Below are 19,297 nucleotides of genomic sequence, written 5' to 3' on the forward strand. Positions count from 1 at the left end.
AAACCCTACTGAGTTTTCCCTAAAATACTTTTACTGCGGCACGTAGAATCTTTTTTGCTTTATAAGCCAATGTGTATTTCATATACAGTGACTTGTAGCGGGGCATTTATTTGAGCTTGGAACATGTCTTAAACCCACATTGAATGCAAATGTCACTTAAACATGAACAAATATGAATCATTGTTAATGTTTAGACAATTATTTTTCATATCATGAATAATAAATACAGGTTATTGACAATTTTCTACGATTACGTGGGGGACTTTTATTTAGAAAATGTCCAAAATTCCGTGACCCGGAAATACTTTTTTTAGTGTCGCTGACGAGACGCTGCTGAAGAAGAGACCCGCTGGTTGTGTTGGCAAAAAATATGGTAAAATCAGATAGAGGTATGCTGAAGTAATAAGGGAAAATGTCCGTATATGTAGCCGTTTTCCATTTGATGCAGGATACAGCAAACTGACTTGACCCCCATCAGACAGAGCTACAGCAAAGTACGTTAGTTCACTCTAAAAGTGATTTTCATAATCATTGTGTTCATTGCTAAGCAAAAAAAACGGATTCTGCTTGACCGTATCGGATACCTTGTATTTATGCATTTGTATGCATCGGGATATAATGAGATTTTGGCGATGTAAATAACGGCATTTGTGTTCGTTTTTTAGGGGAGCGCGATTTCTTTTAATGAAGGAAAACTCTGTAAATGATGTTCAGCCCTAAAGTAATGGAGGAGGAGAAAGGGATAACAGTACATATTTGAGAGGAATGTTTTCGGTGGCTCCTGAGCCCCTTGCTTGTATTTCCAACGTAGAAAACATTTTAGATGTCCATTTCTAAAGATTTTAGACGTCTTGCCATCTAAGTTGACAATTGTATTATTACCCTCGCCTCGGACCAGCTACCTATCTTGCACCCATTTTTTTTTATTCCCAAGGTTTAAATGGCCAACCCTGTCAGTCGGTGTATCCAACACAGTTAATGTAGCGATCCACTTAGCGAGCAAGAAACAATGTAGCACGCTTCCTTGCTCAATATAGTGCGATATCCCTACGTTTGTCGGAACAGTGCTGCCAAAGAGATGCTACATTACAAAAAAATATGATATTGCGGCAAAACGTTACATTGTAACGCTTGATAACACAGCAACATTAGCTTAGCTTTTGCTGCTAGCTGTAACTAGCCTGCCAATTGAAACTATAGGCCAACTAGCTATGCTTACGCGTATGACGAGTCTGCCATCGAAATTGTCCGTGGTGAAATGTATTATGCATATTGATGGTGAGTTTCTTTGGAAATTATGTAGCATGTTTGGGATCACAACTCTGTCATTTGATACAACTGAAAAGGGGCGCTCCTCCCTACATTAGCCAGATGACGTGACACATAGCATAACGCACATGCGCCCCTACATGAAATTCAACCTTTGACGCTGAACCTCTTCTGAAGTATATGGCACAGACTCCTTTAGAGTCTGGTTCCTCTCAAGGTTTCTTCCTACCTACCAAGTTTTTTCTTGCCACTGTAACCTCTGCTTGCTCTTTAGTGGTTTAGATCTGAATAGTTGGGACAAATATTCGATTGAGGTACTCCTGTTACATCCTTGGTGTAGGGACCCCGGATGTGTGTTAGGGATATCCAGTTTTTTCCTTATTTCATACACCTTGGCTTGACACTACAGTGAGGTTGCGACCAGCGGCGTAACTTTCACTGGGGACGGGGGGACATGACCCCCCCACACATTCTGAAATTACATTTTTGTCCTACCCAGTTTTATCATTGCACTGTGGTACAAAAAGCGGTATCGGTTGTTCTTTAGGGCCATGCGGACGCCTCAGAGCAGTTTCAGCCGGCTGGATTTAGGACCGCACGGACACCACAGAGCGTGCGAACAGAGGCCGCTGTTTTCTGTGCGTGTGTTGTGCTTTTTCTCTAAGTTGTCAAAGCAAGCAAAGTAGAAACTGGCTACTCTTTCGTTGACTGATGTAGCTGGCAAGGTAACTGCTGTTTGACTTAACAGAAAAAAGTATTTATTCCCAGTGCTGAGCTAGTAGTTTAACTGACGTGTAACGTTAGCTAATATTTCATCCCCTCTCGACTGAAGTTCTGTCTGAAGTGATTGAACTAGCTAGCTACCACAGCCAGTTCAGCTCTAGCCTCTAGCTATCAGTCAGGTAGCAGTATCTAACAGTTGTTTTGTGTATGGAAATGTTTTGTAGCCTTTGTTTTTTGTCCCGTTTCAACAGAAGTAAATTAACTTTGCTTGTTTTCACCAGTTGATGTACCATTAGAGCTAGCCAAAAGTTGGCTAACGTTAGCTATTATTTTTGCCTCAATCACACTAGACCTGAATCAAACGATGAAACCAGTGGCCAAATGTTTGAAGACTGATATTCTGACATTTTTTGACAGCGCAATGTGAGTTTTAATTAGAGTCAGTATAGCAATGTAATGATATTGATCTGCCAGGTTCTCTAGTTAATTCCCTACTTTTCACACGGACACGGTATAAACAGCTCTACAGCCTTCACTGTCATGGTGCACAGTCAGTACACAACACTATGCTCATCATTTTTTAGCATGATCAGATGGTGACAGGTGTCCCAGCAGGGTCATACAGCCAGGAAAGACCAGTCTACGGAGCTCAGATGAATTTTGCAGTATATTATAACAATCAATGAATGGATACAAAGTTCCATCTTGAGTTTATGGGTAGGCTACAGTCTGGGACCTGGGAATAATGGTCATTTAAAATATTGAACCTTTGATTCTATTCTTGGATAATATAATGTATAAATGTACACCAATGTATTTATTTGTCATGCCTCATCTGAGCAGGATCAGATGGTGACAGGGATCTCAGCAGGGTCAGGCAACCAGGGAAGACCAGTGTGTGACAGCGCTGAGGTGACACTTTATTCTCTCTGTGCAGCAAACACTGGACAAGCCAGGAGCTTCAAAGATTAAAACTATTTTAAGACAGTCTGACAAACCTTTAAAGTTGATTTCCAAACTTTATCAAGGGTTGATAGACTTTTCCCGATGACACAAAACATGGAAAACAAAAATGTCAGGAAGACCTGGGAGGCACTATTGATGATGCTGAATGGATACAGATATGTTTGAATGCCCAGTCATATTCATATAATCTCAGACATAAATTACTGCAGATAAAGACCATCCATAGAACGTACTATATACCAGTGAAACTGAATATCATCCACTCAGAAATGTAATTCCACTGCTGGAGGTGTAAAACACAAAGGGGGACATATTTGCATATGTTATGCTCTTGTGGAGGCTGGCTGAATTCTGGCAAAGAGTATGTTCTTTTATCTCAACATGTCTTCAGATTCTCCCTGTTTTTGTTTGCTTGGAAATGTTGATACTGGAGACAGTTATCAGAAGAAACTGTGTAACCTAGCATTTATAGCGGCTAAAAAATGCATTGCCATTAATTGGAAGGCTGGTTATCCTCCCACAATGTCACAATATATAGCAGAAATGTCAAGTTATGTATCACTCAATTTGATTTATTACAAGATTAAGGGTATACTGTGCAACTTTCATAAGGTCTGGATGCTTTATATGGAATACTGTACGACAAAAGGAGTATGTATTGAAAACATGCCCACGTCAGGGGAGATACCTATTCAGGCAATCCCTAGCCGCTGGGCTGCTCAGTCCTGGCCCTGGGGGTCTGCTGTACTATTGGTTGTCACTCTGGCCTTGGCCTAACACACCTGAAACCAATAATGAATGTTTCACTAAGATCCTAAAGCTTAGTGGGGTGTGTTGGGTTGGGGCACTGCAGGGCGGTGGACCCTTAGGGGCAGTACGTGGCCATCCAGCTATATTGTGTGCAAGTAAAAATATTTCTACAGTACTATTAGGCCTATTATATGAATTACAGTGCCCTCTGTAATTATTGGGACAGTGAAGCATTTTTTCTTTTGGCTCTGTACTCCAAATGTTTGGATTTGAAATTAAAGTGCAGACTGTCAGCTTTCATTTGAGGCGATTTTCATCCATATCGGGTGAACCGTTTAGAAATTACAGCACTTCTTGACAAATTCACTTGTACGTATGTGTATTAAAGTAGTACAAAATGAAGTATTTGGTTCCACATTCATAGCACACAATGACTACATCAAGCTTGTGACTCTACACATTTGTTGGATGCATTTGCTGTTTGTTTTAGTTGTGTTTGAGATTATTTTGTGCCCAATAGAAATTAATAGTAAATAATGTATTGTGTCATTTTGCAGTCAATTTATTGTAAATAAGAATACAATATGTTTCTAAACACTTCTACATTAACGTGGATGCTACCATGCTTATGGATAATCCTGAATGAATCGTGAATAATGATGAGTGAGAAAGTTAGACGCAAAAATGTTAACCTCCCCTGTTATTGTAATGGTGAAAGGTTAGCATGACTTGGGGGTATGATATTTGTGCGTCTAACTTTCTCACTTATCATTATTCACGATTCATTCAGGATTATCCATAATCATGGTAGCATCCACATTCATGTAGAAGTGTTTAGAAACATATTCTATTCTTATTTACAATAAATAAATAAAAGTGACCTCAAAAGGGTCATATTAGATTTTATAGAAATGCAGGAAATGAGCTTTAGATGCCAAAACATTCTGAGGGAGGACCCCCAGACCCCCCGCCAGGTTATGTCCCCCCCACTTCTAAAACCAAAGTTGCGCCCCTGGTTGCGACAGTATGCTTTTCGGTGTAGGGATGGTCCCATTTAAATTCTGTTCCTTCTTCCAGATCAGTTTCCTGTGTGTGGACTCTCTGAATGGCCATTCTCTAGCTCCAAGAACAGCTGTCACCCAGTCCCTTCTGAGAGTGAGTGAGCGTGAAGAGTGAGCTCAACGGTTTCACATGAAACAAGCGCTCGCACACTCCAGTTGAAGCCGGAACAGAGCGACACGTCAGCACAAATTCACAGATCTGCTGTCAAAATCTCAAACACACACTAGACAAAGCTACATCCTCACGTTTCAGACACTGCACCCCTTCATTCCCACCATCCATCCGTTCACTCCTCTGCTTCAGCGAACATGTACGGCAGCGCCCGTTCTGTGGGCAGAGCGGATGCCAACCACAGCGGAGGAGGAAGAGATGGAGGAAGAGACACAGGGAGGGATGGGGGGAGAAGCCAGGGTTCATGTCGCTCCCCTCATCTCCCACGCTCCCCACGGATGGGCCACCGTCGCACCAACAGCACGGGGGGCAGTGGAGGGGGTCCAGGCGGAGCAGGGGGTAAGACCCTCTCCATGGAGAACATCCAGTCCCTCAATGCCGCCTATGCCACCTCAGGACCCATGTACCTGAGCAACAACGAGGTTGCCATGTCCGACCACGTTAACAAGAGTGGTCGAGAGATGACTACAATGGGGCGGCAGAGGGTGACATACGGGTCAAGGGCAAGTGCAGGAGGGGGTGGAGGGGTGGCAGCTAGCACCCCCAACATCGCCACATCGGCCCAGGCCAATGCTGTACTCCCTGGGGGGATGATGGCAGGCGATGCCCTGGCTTTTGGGGATCACCACATGGCCTCCACGGTCCCTCACTCCCTGAGACAGGCCCGGGACAACACCATACTGGACCTGCAGGCCCAACTCAAAGAGGTCAGTAGCCACAGTTGGTAACGTTAGTCTGTCCATCCGTCCGTCTGTAGAATGACAATGGACAAGGAAAGCTCAATGCTGTGATGTCAAAAGGAAAGTTAGTAATAACTTGTTTGACATGTACCCTACTTTGAGCAGAGGATCCAGTTTGACTTTGACGTTGAGTGCTCTGCTAGTGGAAGGCTTTGTGTGAAAACATTTTGTATTTGCAGTGTGTGTGATAGTCAGACTGTATGGTACTGTATGTTTGACTGACTGTGTACCCTGGTCCCTCAGGTTCTGCGTGAGAACGAGTTGCTGCGTCGTGAGGTGGAGGTGAAGGAGAGCAAGCTGAGTTCCTCCATGAACTCCATCAAGACCTTCTGGAGCCCTGAGCTGAAGAAGGAGAGAGCACTAAGGAAGGACGAGGTGTCCAAGATCACTGTCTGGAAGGAACAGTACCGCGTGGTGCAGGATGAGACACAGGTGTGTGTGTGTGATATTTTTCATCCATGTAATTGTTAAAGAAAGGATTGGGGGTTAGATTAAAACTAAATGCATGCTCTTCAACCGAACGCTGTTTGCACCCGCCCACCCGACTAGAATCACTACTCTCGGCGGGTCTGACCTAGAGTATGTGGGCAACTCCAAATACCTAGGTGTCTGGTTAGACTGTAAACTCTCCTTCCAGACTCACATTAAGCATCTCCAATCAAAAGTTAGATCTAGAATCGGCTTCCTATTTCGCAACAAAGCCTCCTTCACTCATGCTGCCAAACATGCCCTCGTTAAACTGACTATCCTACCGATCCTTGACTTCGGCGATGTCATTTACAAAATAGCCTCCAACAGTCTACTCAGGAAATTGGATGTAGTCTATCACAGTGCCATCCGTTTTGTCACCAAAGCCCCATATACTACCCACCATTGTGACCTGTACGCTCTTGTTGGCTGGCCCTCACTACATATTCGTCACCAAACCCACTGGCTCCAGGCCATCTATAAATCACTGCTAGGCAAATCCCTGTCTTATCTTAGCTCACTGGTCACCATAGCAACACCCCCCGTAGTCTGCGCTCCAGCAGGTATATCTCACTGGTCATCCCCAAAGCCAACACCTCCTTTGGCCGCCATTCCTTCCAGTTCTCTGCAGCCAATGACTGGAACGAACTGCAAAAATCTCTGAAGCTGGAGACTCTTATCTCCCTCACTAACTTTAAGCGTCAGTTGTCAGAGCAGCTTACCGATCACTGCACCTGTACACAGCCTTTCTGAAATTAGCCCACCCAACTACCTCATCCCCATATTGTTATTTATTTTGCTAATTTGCACCCCAGTATCTCTATTTGCACATAATCTTTTGCACATCTATCATTCCAGTGTTAATACGAAATTGTAACTATTTTGCACTATGGCCTATTTATTGCCTTACCTCCATAACTTACTACATTCGCACACACTGTATATATATTTTCTGTTGTACTTTTTGACTTTATGTTTTTTACCCCATATGTAACTCTGTGTTGTTTTTATCGCACTGCTTTGCTTTATCTTGGCCAGGTCGCAGTTGTAAATGAGAACTTGTTCTCAACTGGCTTACCTGGTTAAATAAAGGTTAAAGAAAAAAAAAGAAGAAAAAAAAAAGATAATCTGATCCTAGATTTGTGTTTAGGGCAATTTACCACCTCAAGCACAGGACAGGTTATAGCCTATAGATAGGGTTAGGCGTTTTGGTAGTTTTTTGTGGGTTTTCTCTTTGACCGGTATTTCCAGCATTATCCACTGGGTTTGCTGCAGGAAGAAAATCCTAGAAAATGCTATTTAATTGACAGAAGCTGTCTCCAATCAATCATTCAATGTCTGGAGTGTTTTGTGTGGGGGATCGCCTAAACCAGGGCAGGCGTAGCTTACGAATCTTAATTGCACAAAGACTAATATTTAGCAGGGTATACTATTTGTAGATCAGTGATTCTACACCTCACTTTGCTCAAGCTGATCCTCTCCAACAGACTCAATCCCTGATCATAGGAGGTTATAAAAATTGGGCAATTAGGACAGTTAAAGGGGAGAGACTATGAATCCAACCAGAAAAGATGAAGAAATTATAAATCAGAATATCACTTGAAAAAAGAGGATGCAAATACCCCGCTGGGATGCTCTTTGCAGACAACAATATATTCTGTAAAACCTGCAATTTAGCATTAGATTATAAACGGAAAGATTGCATAGACAGCCATCTAAATATATATATAAATATACAGTTGAAGTCGGAAGTTTACATACACCTTAGCCAAATACATTTAAACTCAGTTTTTCACAATTCCTGACATTTAATCCTAGTAAAAATTCCCTGTCTTAGGTCAGTTAGGATCACTACTTTATTTTAAGAAAGTGAAATATCAGAATAATAGTAGAGAGAATGATTTATTTCAGATTTTATTTCTTTCATCGCATTCTCAGTGGGTCAGAAGTTTACATACACTCAATTAGTTTAACTTGGGTCAAACGTTTCAGGTAGCAATAAGTTGGGTGAATTTTGGCCCATTCTTCCTGACAGAGCTGGTGTAACTGAGTCAGGTTTGTAGACCTCCTTGCTCGCACACGCTTTTTCAGTTCTGCCCACAAATGTTCTATAGGATTGAGGTCAGGGCTTTGTGATGGCCACTCCAATACCTTGACTTTGTTGTCCTTAAGCCATTTTGCCACAACTTTGGAAGTATGCTTGGGTCATTGTCCATTTGGAAGACCCATTTGCGACCAAGCTTTAACTTCTTGACTGATGTCTTGAGATGTTGCTTCAATGTATCCACATAATTTGCCTTCCTCATGATGCCATCTATTTTGTGAAGTGCACCAGTTCCTCCTGCAGCAAAGCACCCCCACAGCATGATGCTGCCACCCCCGTGCTTCACGGTTGGGATGGTGTTCTTCGGCTTGCAATCCTTCTCCTTTTTCCTCCAAACATAACGATGGTCATTATGGCCAAACAGTTCCATTTTTGTTTCATCAGACCAGAGGACATTTCTCCAAAAAGTACGATCTTTGTCCCAATGTGCAGTTGCAAACAGTAGTCTGGCTTTTTTATGGCGGTTTTGGAGCAGTGGCTTCTCCCTTGCTGAGCGACCTTTCAGGTAATGTCGATATAGGACTCGTTTTACTGTGGATATAGATAGTTTTGTATCTGTTTCCTCCAGCATCTTCACAAGGTCCTTTGCTGTTGCTCTGGGATTGATTTGCACTTTTTGCACCAAAGTACGTTCATCTCTAGGAGACAGAACGCGTCTCCTTCCTGAGCGGTACGACGGCTGCGTGGTCCCATGGTGTTTATACTTGCGTACTATTGTGTGTACAGATGAACGTGGCGTTTGGAAATTGCTCCCAAGGATGAACCAGACTTGTGGAGGTCTACCATTTTTTTTTCTTCTGAGGTCTTGGCTGATTTCTTTTGATTTTCCCATGATGTCAAGCAAAAAGGCACTGAGTTTGAAGGTAGGCCTTGAAATACATCCACAGGTACACCTCCAATTGACTCAAATTATGTCAATTAGCCTATCAGAAGCTTCTAAAGCCATGATATCATTTTCTGGAATTTTCCAAGCTGTTTAAAGGCACAGTCAACTTAGTGTATGTAAACTTCTGATCCACTGGAATTGTGATACAGTGAGTGATAAGTGAAATAATCTGTCTGTAAACAATTGTTGGAAATATTACTTGTGTCATGCACAAAGTAGATGTCCTAACCGACTTGCCAAAACTATAGTTTGTTAACAAGAAATGTGTGGAGTGGTTGAAAAACGAGTTTTAATGACTCCAACCTAAGTGTATGTAAACTTCCGACTTCAACTGTGTGTGTGTGTATGTATATATATATATATATATATATACACACACAGTGGGGGAAAAAAGTATTTAGTCAGCCACCAATTGTGCAAGTTCTTCACTTAAAAAGATGAGAGAGGCCTGTAATTTTCATCATAGGTACACGTCAACTATGACAGACAAAATTAGAATTTTTTTTCCAGAAAATCACATTGTAGGATTTTTAATGAATTTATTTGCAAATTATGGTGGAAAAATAAGTATTTGGTCAATAACAAAAGCTTCTCAATACTTTGTTATATACCCTTTGTTGGCAATGACACAGGTCAAACGTTTTCTGTAAGTCTTCACAAGGTTTTCACACACTGTTGCTGGTATTTTTGCCCATTCCTCCATGCAGATCTCCTCTAGAGCAGTGATGTTTTGGGGCTGTCGCTGGGCAACACGGACTTTCAACTCCCTCCAAAGATTTTCTATGGGGTTGAGATCTGGAGACTGGCTAGGCCACTCCAGGACCTTGAAATGCTTCTTACGAAGCCACTCCTTCGTTGCCCGGGCGGTGTGTTTGGGATCATTGTCATGCTGAAAGACCCAGCCACGTTTCATCTTCAATGCCCTTGCTGATGGAAGGAGGTTTTCACTCAAAATCTCACGATACATGGCCCCATTCATTCTTTCCTTTACACAGATCAGTCGTCCTGGTCCCTTTGCAGAAAAACAGCCCCAAAGCATGATGTTTCCACCCCCATGCTTCACAGTAGGTATGGTGTTCTTTGGATGCAACTCAGCATTCTTTGTCCTCCAAACACGACGAGTTGAGTTTTTACCAAAAAGTTATATTTTGGTTTCATCTGACCATATGACATTCTCCCAATCCTCTTCTGGATCATCCAAATGCACTCTAGCAAACTTCAGACGGGCCTGGACATGTACTGGCTTAAGCAGGGGGACACGTCTGGCACTGCAGGATTTGAGTTCCTGGCGGCGTAGTGTGTTACTGATGGTAGGCTTTGTTACTTTGGTTCCAGCTCTCTGCAGGTCATTCACTAGGTCCCCCTGTGTGGTTCTGGGATTTTTGCTCACCGTTCTTGTGATCATTTTGACCCCACGGGGTGAGATCTTGCGTGGAGCCCCAAATCGAGGGAGATTATCAGTGGTCTTGTATGTCTTCCATTTCCTAATAATTGCTCCCACAGTTGATCTCTTCAAACCAAGCTGCTTACCTATTGCAGATTCAGTCTTCCCAGCCTGGTGCAGGTCTACAATTTTGTTTCTGGTGTCCTTTGACAGCTCTTTGGTCTTGGCCATAGTGGAGTTTGGAGTGTGACTGTTTGAGGTTGTGGACAGGTGTCTTTTTATACTGATAACAAGTTCAAACAGGTGCCATTAATACAGGTAACGAGTGGAGGACAGAGGAGCCTCTTAAAGAAGAAGTTACAGGTCTGTGAGAGCCAGAAATCTTGCTTGTTTGTAGGTGACCAAATACTTATTTTCCACCATAATTTGCAAATAAATTCATTAAAAATCCTACAATGTGATTTTCTGGATTTTTTTTCCTCAATTTGTCTGTCATAGTTGACGTGTACCTATGATGAAAATTACAGGCCTTTCTCATCTTTTTTAAGTGGGAGAACTTGCACAATTGGTGGCTGACTAAATACTTTTTTCCCCCCACTGTATGTATATATATATATATATATATATATATATATATATATATATATATATATATATATATATATATATATATATATATATATATATATATATATATTCACACACAGTGAGGGAAAAAAGTATTTGATCCCCTGCTGATTTTGTACGTTTGCCCACTGACAAAGAAATGATCAGTCTATAATTTTAATGGTAGGTTTATTTTAACAGTAAGAGACAGAATAACAACAAAACAATCCAGAAAAACACATGTTATAAATTGATTTGCATTTTAATGAGGGAAATAAGTATTTGACCCCCTCTCAATCAGAAAGATTTCTGGCTCCCAGGTGTCTTTTATACAGGAAACGAGCTGAGATTAGGAGCACACTTTTAAAGGGAGTGCTCCTAATCTCAGCTTGTTACCTGTATAAAAGACACCTGTCCACAGAAGCAATCAATCAATCAGATTCCAAACTCTCCACTATGGCCAAGACCAAAGAGCTCTCCAAGGATGTCAGGGACAAGATTGTAGACCTACACAAGGCTGGAATGGGCTACAAGACCATCGCCAAGCAGCTTGGTGAGAAGGTGACAACAGTTGGTGCGATTATTCGCAAATGGAAGAAACACAAAATAACTGTCAATCTCCCTCGGCCTGGGGCTCCATGCAAGATCTCACCTCGTGGAGTTACAATGATCATGAGAACGGTGAGGAATCAGCCCAGAACTCCACGGGAGGATCTTGTCAATGATCTCAATTCAGCTGGGACCATAGTCACCAAGAAAACAGTTGGTAACACACTACGCTGTGAAGGACTGAAATCCTGCAGCGCCCGCAAGGTCCCCCTGCTCAAGAAAGCACATATACAGGCCCGTCTGAAGTTTGCCAATGAACATCTGAATGATTCAGAGGAGTACTGGGTGAAAGTGTTGTGGTCAGATGAGACTAAAATCGAGCTCTTTGTCATCAACTCAACTTGCCGTGTTTGGAGGAGGAGGAATGCTGCCTATAACCCCAAGAACACCATCCCCACCGTCAAACATGGAGGTGGAAACATTATGCTTTGGGGGTGTTTTTCTGCTAAGGGGACAGGACAACTTCACCGCATCAAAGGGACGATGGACGGGGCCTTGTACCATCAGATCTTGGGTGAGAACCTCCTTCCCTCAGCCAGGGCATTGAAAATGGGTCGTGGATGGGTATTCCAGCATGACAATGACCCAAAACACATGGCCAAGGCAACAAAGGAGTGGCTCAAGAAGAAGCACATTAAGGTCCTGGAGTGGCCTAGCCAGTCTCCAGACCTTAATCCCATAGAAAATCTGTGGAGGGAGCTCAAGGTTCGAGTTGCAAACGTCAGCCTCGAAACCTTAATGACCTCTAGAAGATCTGCAAAGAGGAGTGGGACAAAATCCCTCCTGAGATGTGTGCAAACCTGGTGGCCAACTACAAGAAACGTCTGACCTCTGTGATTGCCAACAAGGGTTTTGTCACCAAGTACTAAGTCATGTTTTGCAGAGGGGTCAAATACTTATTTCCCTCATTAAAATGCAAATCAATTTATAACATTTTTGACATGCGTTTTTTCTGGATTTTGTTGTTGTTATTCTGTCTCTCACTGTTCAAATAAACCTACCATTAAAATTATAGACTGATCATGTCTTTGTCAGTGGGCAAACGTACAAAATCAGCATGTGATCAAATACTTTTTTCCCTCACTGTATGTACAAATTACCTTGACTAACCTGTACCCCTTGCACATTGACTCTGTACCGGTACTCCCTGTATATAGCCTCATTATTGTTATTTTATTGTGTTACTTTTTTTATATTTAATTTTTTACTTTAGTTTATTTAGTAAATATTTTCTTAACGCCATTGTTGGTTAAGGACTTGTAAGTAAGCATTCCCCGGTAAGGTCTAAACCTGTTGTATTTGGCGCATGTGACAAATAAAATTTGATTTGAAATGGGAGCATAATATTAGCAACATCAGCTAATCATCTTATGCAGCTATATGCTCACGCTTCATAGATCAAAGAGTGGTGTTTAATGGCTGTATAAGTCTGTACACAACACCCCCCCCCCATGTTAGAGGAATGAGAGGATGTTGGAAGCAGAACCTGTAAAACAGGAGCTGTAGATTGTTGTTAGAACGCTACTGTACCTGCCACAGAGAGAAAAGGATGAAAGGAAGCAGCAGAACAGCCTCTTGATAAGACGCAGAGTAAATAGCAGGCTCTTGGGAAAAGCACTTTGCATTTAAAAGCAAGTGTTTTAGTTTCCACCGTGTGTGTGTGAGCAAGCTTTTAGTTTCCTCACGTTGCTGTCTCATGTGTTTTGTCTTATCGGCTCACAGCTCGGCATACTGAAGACACACTTGCTATTCAGAGACCAAGGCGCATGCATGCACGTGTCCTGAGAGAAAATGTACACTGAAGCTGAAACCCAGCTGAAATACCATTATCTCAGTACAGTATTGTGTGTGTTCTAAGTCTTTGCTTTAGCAGTCAATGGCCTTTGATTCACCAAAGGAGACACTGTGAGAGGAGACACTGCGTCTGCGTTTAGGCCAGTGGTCTGCAACAGGTGGACACCAGTTTCATTTAGGAAATCGTGTCTCATTGTCGTGTCTCAATGTAATCAAGGTATGAAATGATTGTAATTTTTTTTTAACAGTCACTTTTTGGGCTTAGTTGTGGTCAATTTGCAGTGTACAAATTATTATACAGTGGGGAAAAAAAGTATTTAGTCAGCCACCAATTGTGCAAGTTCTCCCACTTAAAAAGATGAGAGAGGCCTGTAATTTTCATCATAGGTACACGTCAACTATGACAGACAAATGAGATTTTTTTTCTCCAGAAAATCACATTGTAGGATTTATAATGAATTTATTTGCAAATTATGGTGGAAAATAAGTATTTGGTCAATAACAAAAGTTTCTCAATACTTTGTTATATACCCTTTGTTGGCAATGACACAGGTCAAACGTTTTCTGTAAGTCTTCACAAGGTTTTCACACACTGTTGCTGGTATTTTGGCCCATTCCTCCTCTAGAGCAGTGATGTTTTGGGGCTGTCGCTGGGCAACATGGACTTTCAACTCCCTCCAAAGATTTTCTATGGGGTTGAGATCTGGAGACTGGCTAGGCCACTCCAGGACCTTGAAATGCTTCTTACGAAGCCACTCCTTCGTTGCCCGGGCGGTGTGTTTGGGATCATTGTCATGCTGAAAGACCCAGCCACGTTTCATCTTCAATGCCCTTGCTGATGGAAGGAGGTTTTCACTCAAAATCTCACAATACATGGCCCCATTCATTCTTTCCTTTACACGGATCAGTCGTCCTGGTCCCTTTGCAGAAAAAACAGCCCCAAAGCATGATGTTTCCACCCCCCATGCTTCACAGTAGGTATGGTGTTCTTTGGATGCAACTCAGCATTCTTTGTCCTCCAAACACGACGAGTTGAGTTTTTACCAAAAAGTTATATTTTGGTTTCATCTGACCATATGACATTCTCCCAATCCTCTTCTGGATCATCCAAATGCACTCTAGCAAACTTCAGACGGGCCTGGATATGTACTGGTTTAAGCAGGGGCACACGTCTGGCACTGCAGGATTTGAGTCCCTGGCGGCATGGTGTGTTACTGATGGTAGGCTTTGTTACTTTGGTCCCAGCTCTCTGCAGGTCATTCACTAGGTCCCCCCGTGTGGTTCTGGGATTTTTGCTCACCGTTCTTGTGATCATTTTGACCCCACGGGGTGAGATCTTGCGTGGAGCCCCAGATCGAGGGAGATTATCAGTGGTCTTGTATGTCTTCCATTTCCTAATAATTGCTCCCACAGTTGATTTCTTCAAACCAAGCTGCTTACCTATTGCAGATTCAGTCTTCCCAGCCTGGTGCAGGTCTACAATTTTGTTTCTGGTGTCCTTTGACAGCTCTTTGGTCTTGGCCATAGTGGAGTTTGGAGTGTGACTGTTTGAGGTTGTGGACAGGTGTCTTTTATACTGATAACAAGTTCAATCAGGTGCCATTAATACAGGTAATGGTGGGGGGACAGAGGAGCCTCTTAAAGAAGAAGTTACAGGTCTGTGAGAGCCAGAAATCTTGCTTGTTTGTAGGTGACCAAATACTTATTTTCCACCATAATTTGCAAATAAATTCATAAAAAATCCTACAATGTGATTTTCTGGATTTATTTTCCTCAATTTGTCTGTCATAGTTGACGTGTACCTATGATGAAAATTACAGGCCTCTCTCATCTTTTTAAGTGGGAGAACTTGCACAATTGGTGGCTGACTAAATACTTTTTTCCCCCCACTGTAATTATGTTCCGGCCCCCCATCCAGCCTCTCCAACAAAAATCGTTGCGCGGCTGATTGTAGTTGCCTAAAATGTAGTTGCCTACCCCTGGTTTAGTCTAATGCCCAGCTCAGCACCCCATCACTGTGTGTGTGTATAAATATGTGAATGCTGGCAGTGAGATTTTCTGCACTTGAACCTTCTGTCATCTAACGTGGGTGTGTGTGCGTGCAGATGTGCATTATGCTAATTTTGGCGTTGAGGAATCAGCCCAGAACTACACGGGAGGATCTTGTCAATGATCTCAAGGCAGCTGGGACCATAGTCACCAAGAAAACAATTGGTAACACACTACGCCGTGAAGGACTGAAATCCTGCAGCGCCCGCAAGGTCCCCCTGCTCAAGAAAGCACATATACAGGCCCGTAAATAATTAGCTCTTGCAATACTTTTCCAGGCATCGCAATCCTGGTTTAACAGGAGATTAAGTGTATAAGAAACTGGGATCAGTTCTGTTTCAGAACTAGTGTATCATCTACTAGTTTTATTTTACCTTTATTTAACTAGGCAAGTCAGTTAAGAACAAATTCTTATTTACAATGACGGTCTACACCGGCCAAACCCGGACGACGCTGGGCCAATTGTGCGCCGCCCTATGGGACTCCCAATCACGGCCGGTTGTGATACAGCCTGGAATCGAACCAGGTGGTCTGTAGTGACGCCTCAAGCACTGAGATGCAGTGCCTTAGACCACTGCGCCACTCGGGAAACCATCTAGTATAATCCAGATGTCTGGAAAACCTGGAGGATATTTCACTTCATGTGTTGTACTTCACTAATCAAATCCAATGTATTTTCCCTATGAACGCTGGCACCCTGACAGTAGGCATGTCTTTAATGAGTAGTGGAGTAGACGGGCTGATCTAGATAAATTGGTGTTTCTGTACCAGCCCATTATGGCCTGCTGAGTCACACACACACTCCTCTGTAATGCCCCACTACTGTCCGTCTAACCGTCCACGTCCACCCCCTCACACTGCCAGGCACTCTCCCGTTTGTCTGTTTGAGAGAGAGCACGTTTTTAGAGGGGGAGAGAGAGTGTAAGTGGGGGAGAGCGGGAGAAAGAGAGAGACCACTGTAGAGGAACAAAGAGCAAGAAAGACCTGCTGTGCGTGGATGGATGTTTGTGTATGAAGTGTGTGCGTGCATGCGTGCGTTGGCTGCAGCTGTCTTGTAACCCTTAGTATAAAATAGAATACAGTGATCCCCAGTGATAATGAATGCGTGGCGGGTTCTGTAAAATGGCTGTCATATTCCATTTCCTACTGTAGCACCACTGATACTCAGCTAATTAACATTGATCATTACTCACTGAACACCACTCGCTCTCTACTCAAATACACCATTTGTCATGTCAGAATGTTCAATGTAAAATGTTGAATTGGCTACAATTAAAGTGGATGTATTACAGATATGTGATAAGAGAGGGAAGGAGATGAGTTAGGCTAGTGTGTGTTGTACGTTTGACCCATATAGCATTGTACCACAATGTGTGGTGTGCTGCAGATTTGACCCTCTGTAGCATAGCCTTGCTTAGTGTGTGTTGTGTTTAGATCAGCTTGCTGCATCTTGTCTCTTAAAGGCCAAGTGCAGTCAAAAACATGATTTTCCTGTTTTATATAAATTTCCACACTGAGGTTAGAATAATATTGTGAAAATGATTATGCCCTTTTAGTGTAAGAGCTGTTTGAAAAGGCCTCCTGAAATGTCAGCCTGTTTTGGTGGGATGGAGTTTTGGCCTGCCTGGTGACATCACCAGGTGGTAAATTAGTTAATAGACCAATAAGAAAGAGTTTCAAACCTCTCTGCCAATAACAGCTAGTTTTCTGCCTTCCCCTCCCAACTTAGACCACACCCAGACTGTCCTAGCAAAATACTTGCTTAAGAAATTGCTGTTGGTTAGGAAGCTATTTTGGTTTATTTTTGACAATATTTTCAATGAAAATAATCCTTTCCACTCCTGGGAACTGGCCTATATAGATGGGGCTAAATTGAAATGTTTCTTACAGAAGAAATATGAAAAGCGTAAGCATAGTAGGAATTGAAAGGGAACCGTTTGGAAATTATTGGGAAAATTATTAGACCAAAGTTGAGGACACAACAGTTCACCTGACACAAGACTGAATCCAAACATTACACTATAGATTTTTATGTGCATTTTACATTTACTGTACTTTTCACCGCAGTTGTGATAACGAAATCAGAATATTCCCTGGTTACATTCAGTAACATGATAATAATATTCCTGGAAAATGTGGGATAGGTGCAACATAAGACAAAAAATGACAAGGGTTTGAGTGAGCGGACTAATTGGTGTCTGTCTCCAAATTGTGCGCAGTTCCTAAGTAATTTCAATGTACTTTTATGACTCAACTATAAGGTGCTTTTTAGTTCTCCGAGCTTTGCTGTTGAGGAACTAGAGAAAGCACACTTGTAGTTATTTTGTTTGGAACACAACCCTGCACCCCCGCCATCACACAATTACTGTTGTTTACGCAATCCAAAAACAGCCCATTTTTTATATCGCTATTTGGGGCAGGTGGGCATCATATTTAAGCTTGTTCTATTTCCAACATGACTAGCTAAGTTATAAAATACGATCTTACAGTGTTAGGCTTTCACAAGGCAATTCAGAGAAACGAATCGTCATTTTGGTGCACAATGAAAGGAGTCAGAATAATGGATATCTTTTAAATCCCCAAGTGCATTCAGGTGCGTGTTCCGCTGCATATTTTCTTCACAATAGACAGTCTCATTCTGTTCTGAACAACCCAGGGTATGACACCATGTCATCTTGTAACTGTACATCAAACATAGTGATCATAAACATTGACACTGTATATGACATGAGTTTTATGATATGGAAATGTGAAGTGCACATTTGGACTCACGGGTGTTTGGCTTTCTTTTATGACATCAAAGCGGTATTTATTATACTCCTCAACGTCCAACGTCTAATCTCTCAAAATAGATCGAGCCCTCTTAATTTCCCTCACTCAGACAACAGAACGTTTACAAAAGTTGCCCAATTAGCAGAAGGGATGGGGGCAACTTGTTGTTGTGTGTAGTTCTCACCTTCAGAACCTCTAACCTATACAGCACTGTGAAGCGCAGTCTGAGCTCTGACATCATTTATAGCGTGTTACTGTACAGCCACTGCGTTACAATTTAGCCGCTTATCGGTGCCCAAATCTGCCATTTTCAACCCATATACAGATTTGAGTGTAAAGGGCTACTTGTTACCCAGAAATGATTTGATATTGAGATCAAAATGGCTGAATCTGACCTTTAAACGCCTCTTGTCTCTTAGAGAGAGATCTCAGTGAGTCAGACTTAGTCACTGGGTATGGGAGGAGGAGAGAGGATGAGGGAAGGTGAGAGAGTGAGCGGGAAGGTGAGAGAGTGAGCGGGAGGGTGAAAGAGACAGACTGAGAGAGCGAGTGGCAGAGGAAGAGAGCGATGGATACAGACACTGACTTGTTTTTGTGCTGTTGTCTGAAATGCCTCCCAGCTGATCCAAACCAGAGAATAGAACACATCATTGTATTTCTGTCACATAGCTGGTCGGTCAAATAACTGTGGCAGTACAGGCTCCAAACAATGAATGCTGGCTGATTTGTACTTTTGCTCACTCTGTATTCTACTGGATGAGAATGTCAGAATGTCCTGATTGAGTAGATGGTGTCCTACTCGTTGCTGTATCCTCCTATCCTTCTCTTCTCTCCACTCCACTTCTCCTTCTCTCTCCCCTTCTCCCTCTATTTGATAAATAAACAAATCCATCCCTAATCTCCTCAGTCTTATTTTATGCAGCACCCCGAAATGAAAGGTGAAC

The 19,297-nt window shown here is 42.4% G+C and overlaps 1 protein-coding gene across 4 annotated transcripts in view; it reads left to right on the forward strand.

Annotated features, from left to right (window-relative positions):
* Positions 1–322: 322 nt before the first annotated feature.
* LOC121532183 (ELKS/Rab6-interacting/CAST family member 1) overlaps positions 323–19,297 on the forward strand; it is a 44,030-nt gene continuing 25,055 nt past the window's right edge. For 3 of the 4 annotated variants that reach the window (XR_005994259.1, XM_041837952.2, XM_041837954.2), the window contains exons 1-3: positions 330–494; positions 4,786–5,648; positions 5,925–6,113. Coding sequence is in view for 3 of the 4 variants with exons in the window: in XM_041837952.2 (XP_041693886.1) it covers positions 5,079–5,648; positions 5,925–6,113 (759 nt within the window). In the remaining variant the exon portion in view is untranslated. Of the gene's footprint in view, positions 495–4,785; positions 5,649–5,924; positions 6,114–19,297 lie in introns of all 4 variants that reach the window. The other variant, XM_041837953.2, reaches the window with a different exon arrangement.

The sequence above is a fragment of the Coregonus clupeaformis genome, chromosome 19 (assembly GCF_020615455.1).
Source record: "Coregonus clupeaformis isolate EN_2021a chromosome 19, ASM2061545v1, whole genome shotgun sequence".
Taxonomy (NCBI): domain Eukaryota; kingdom Metazoa; phylum Chordata; class Actinopteri; order Salmoniformes; family Salmonidae; genus Coregonus; species Coregonus clupeaformis.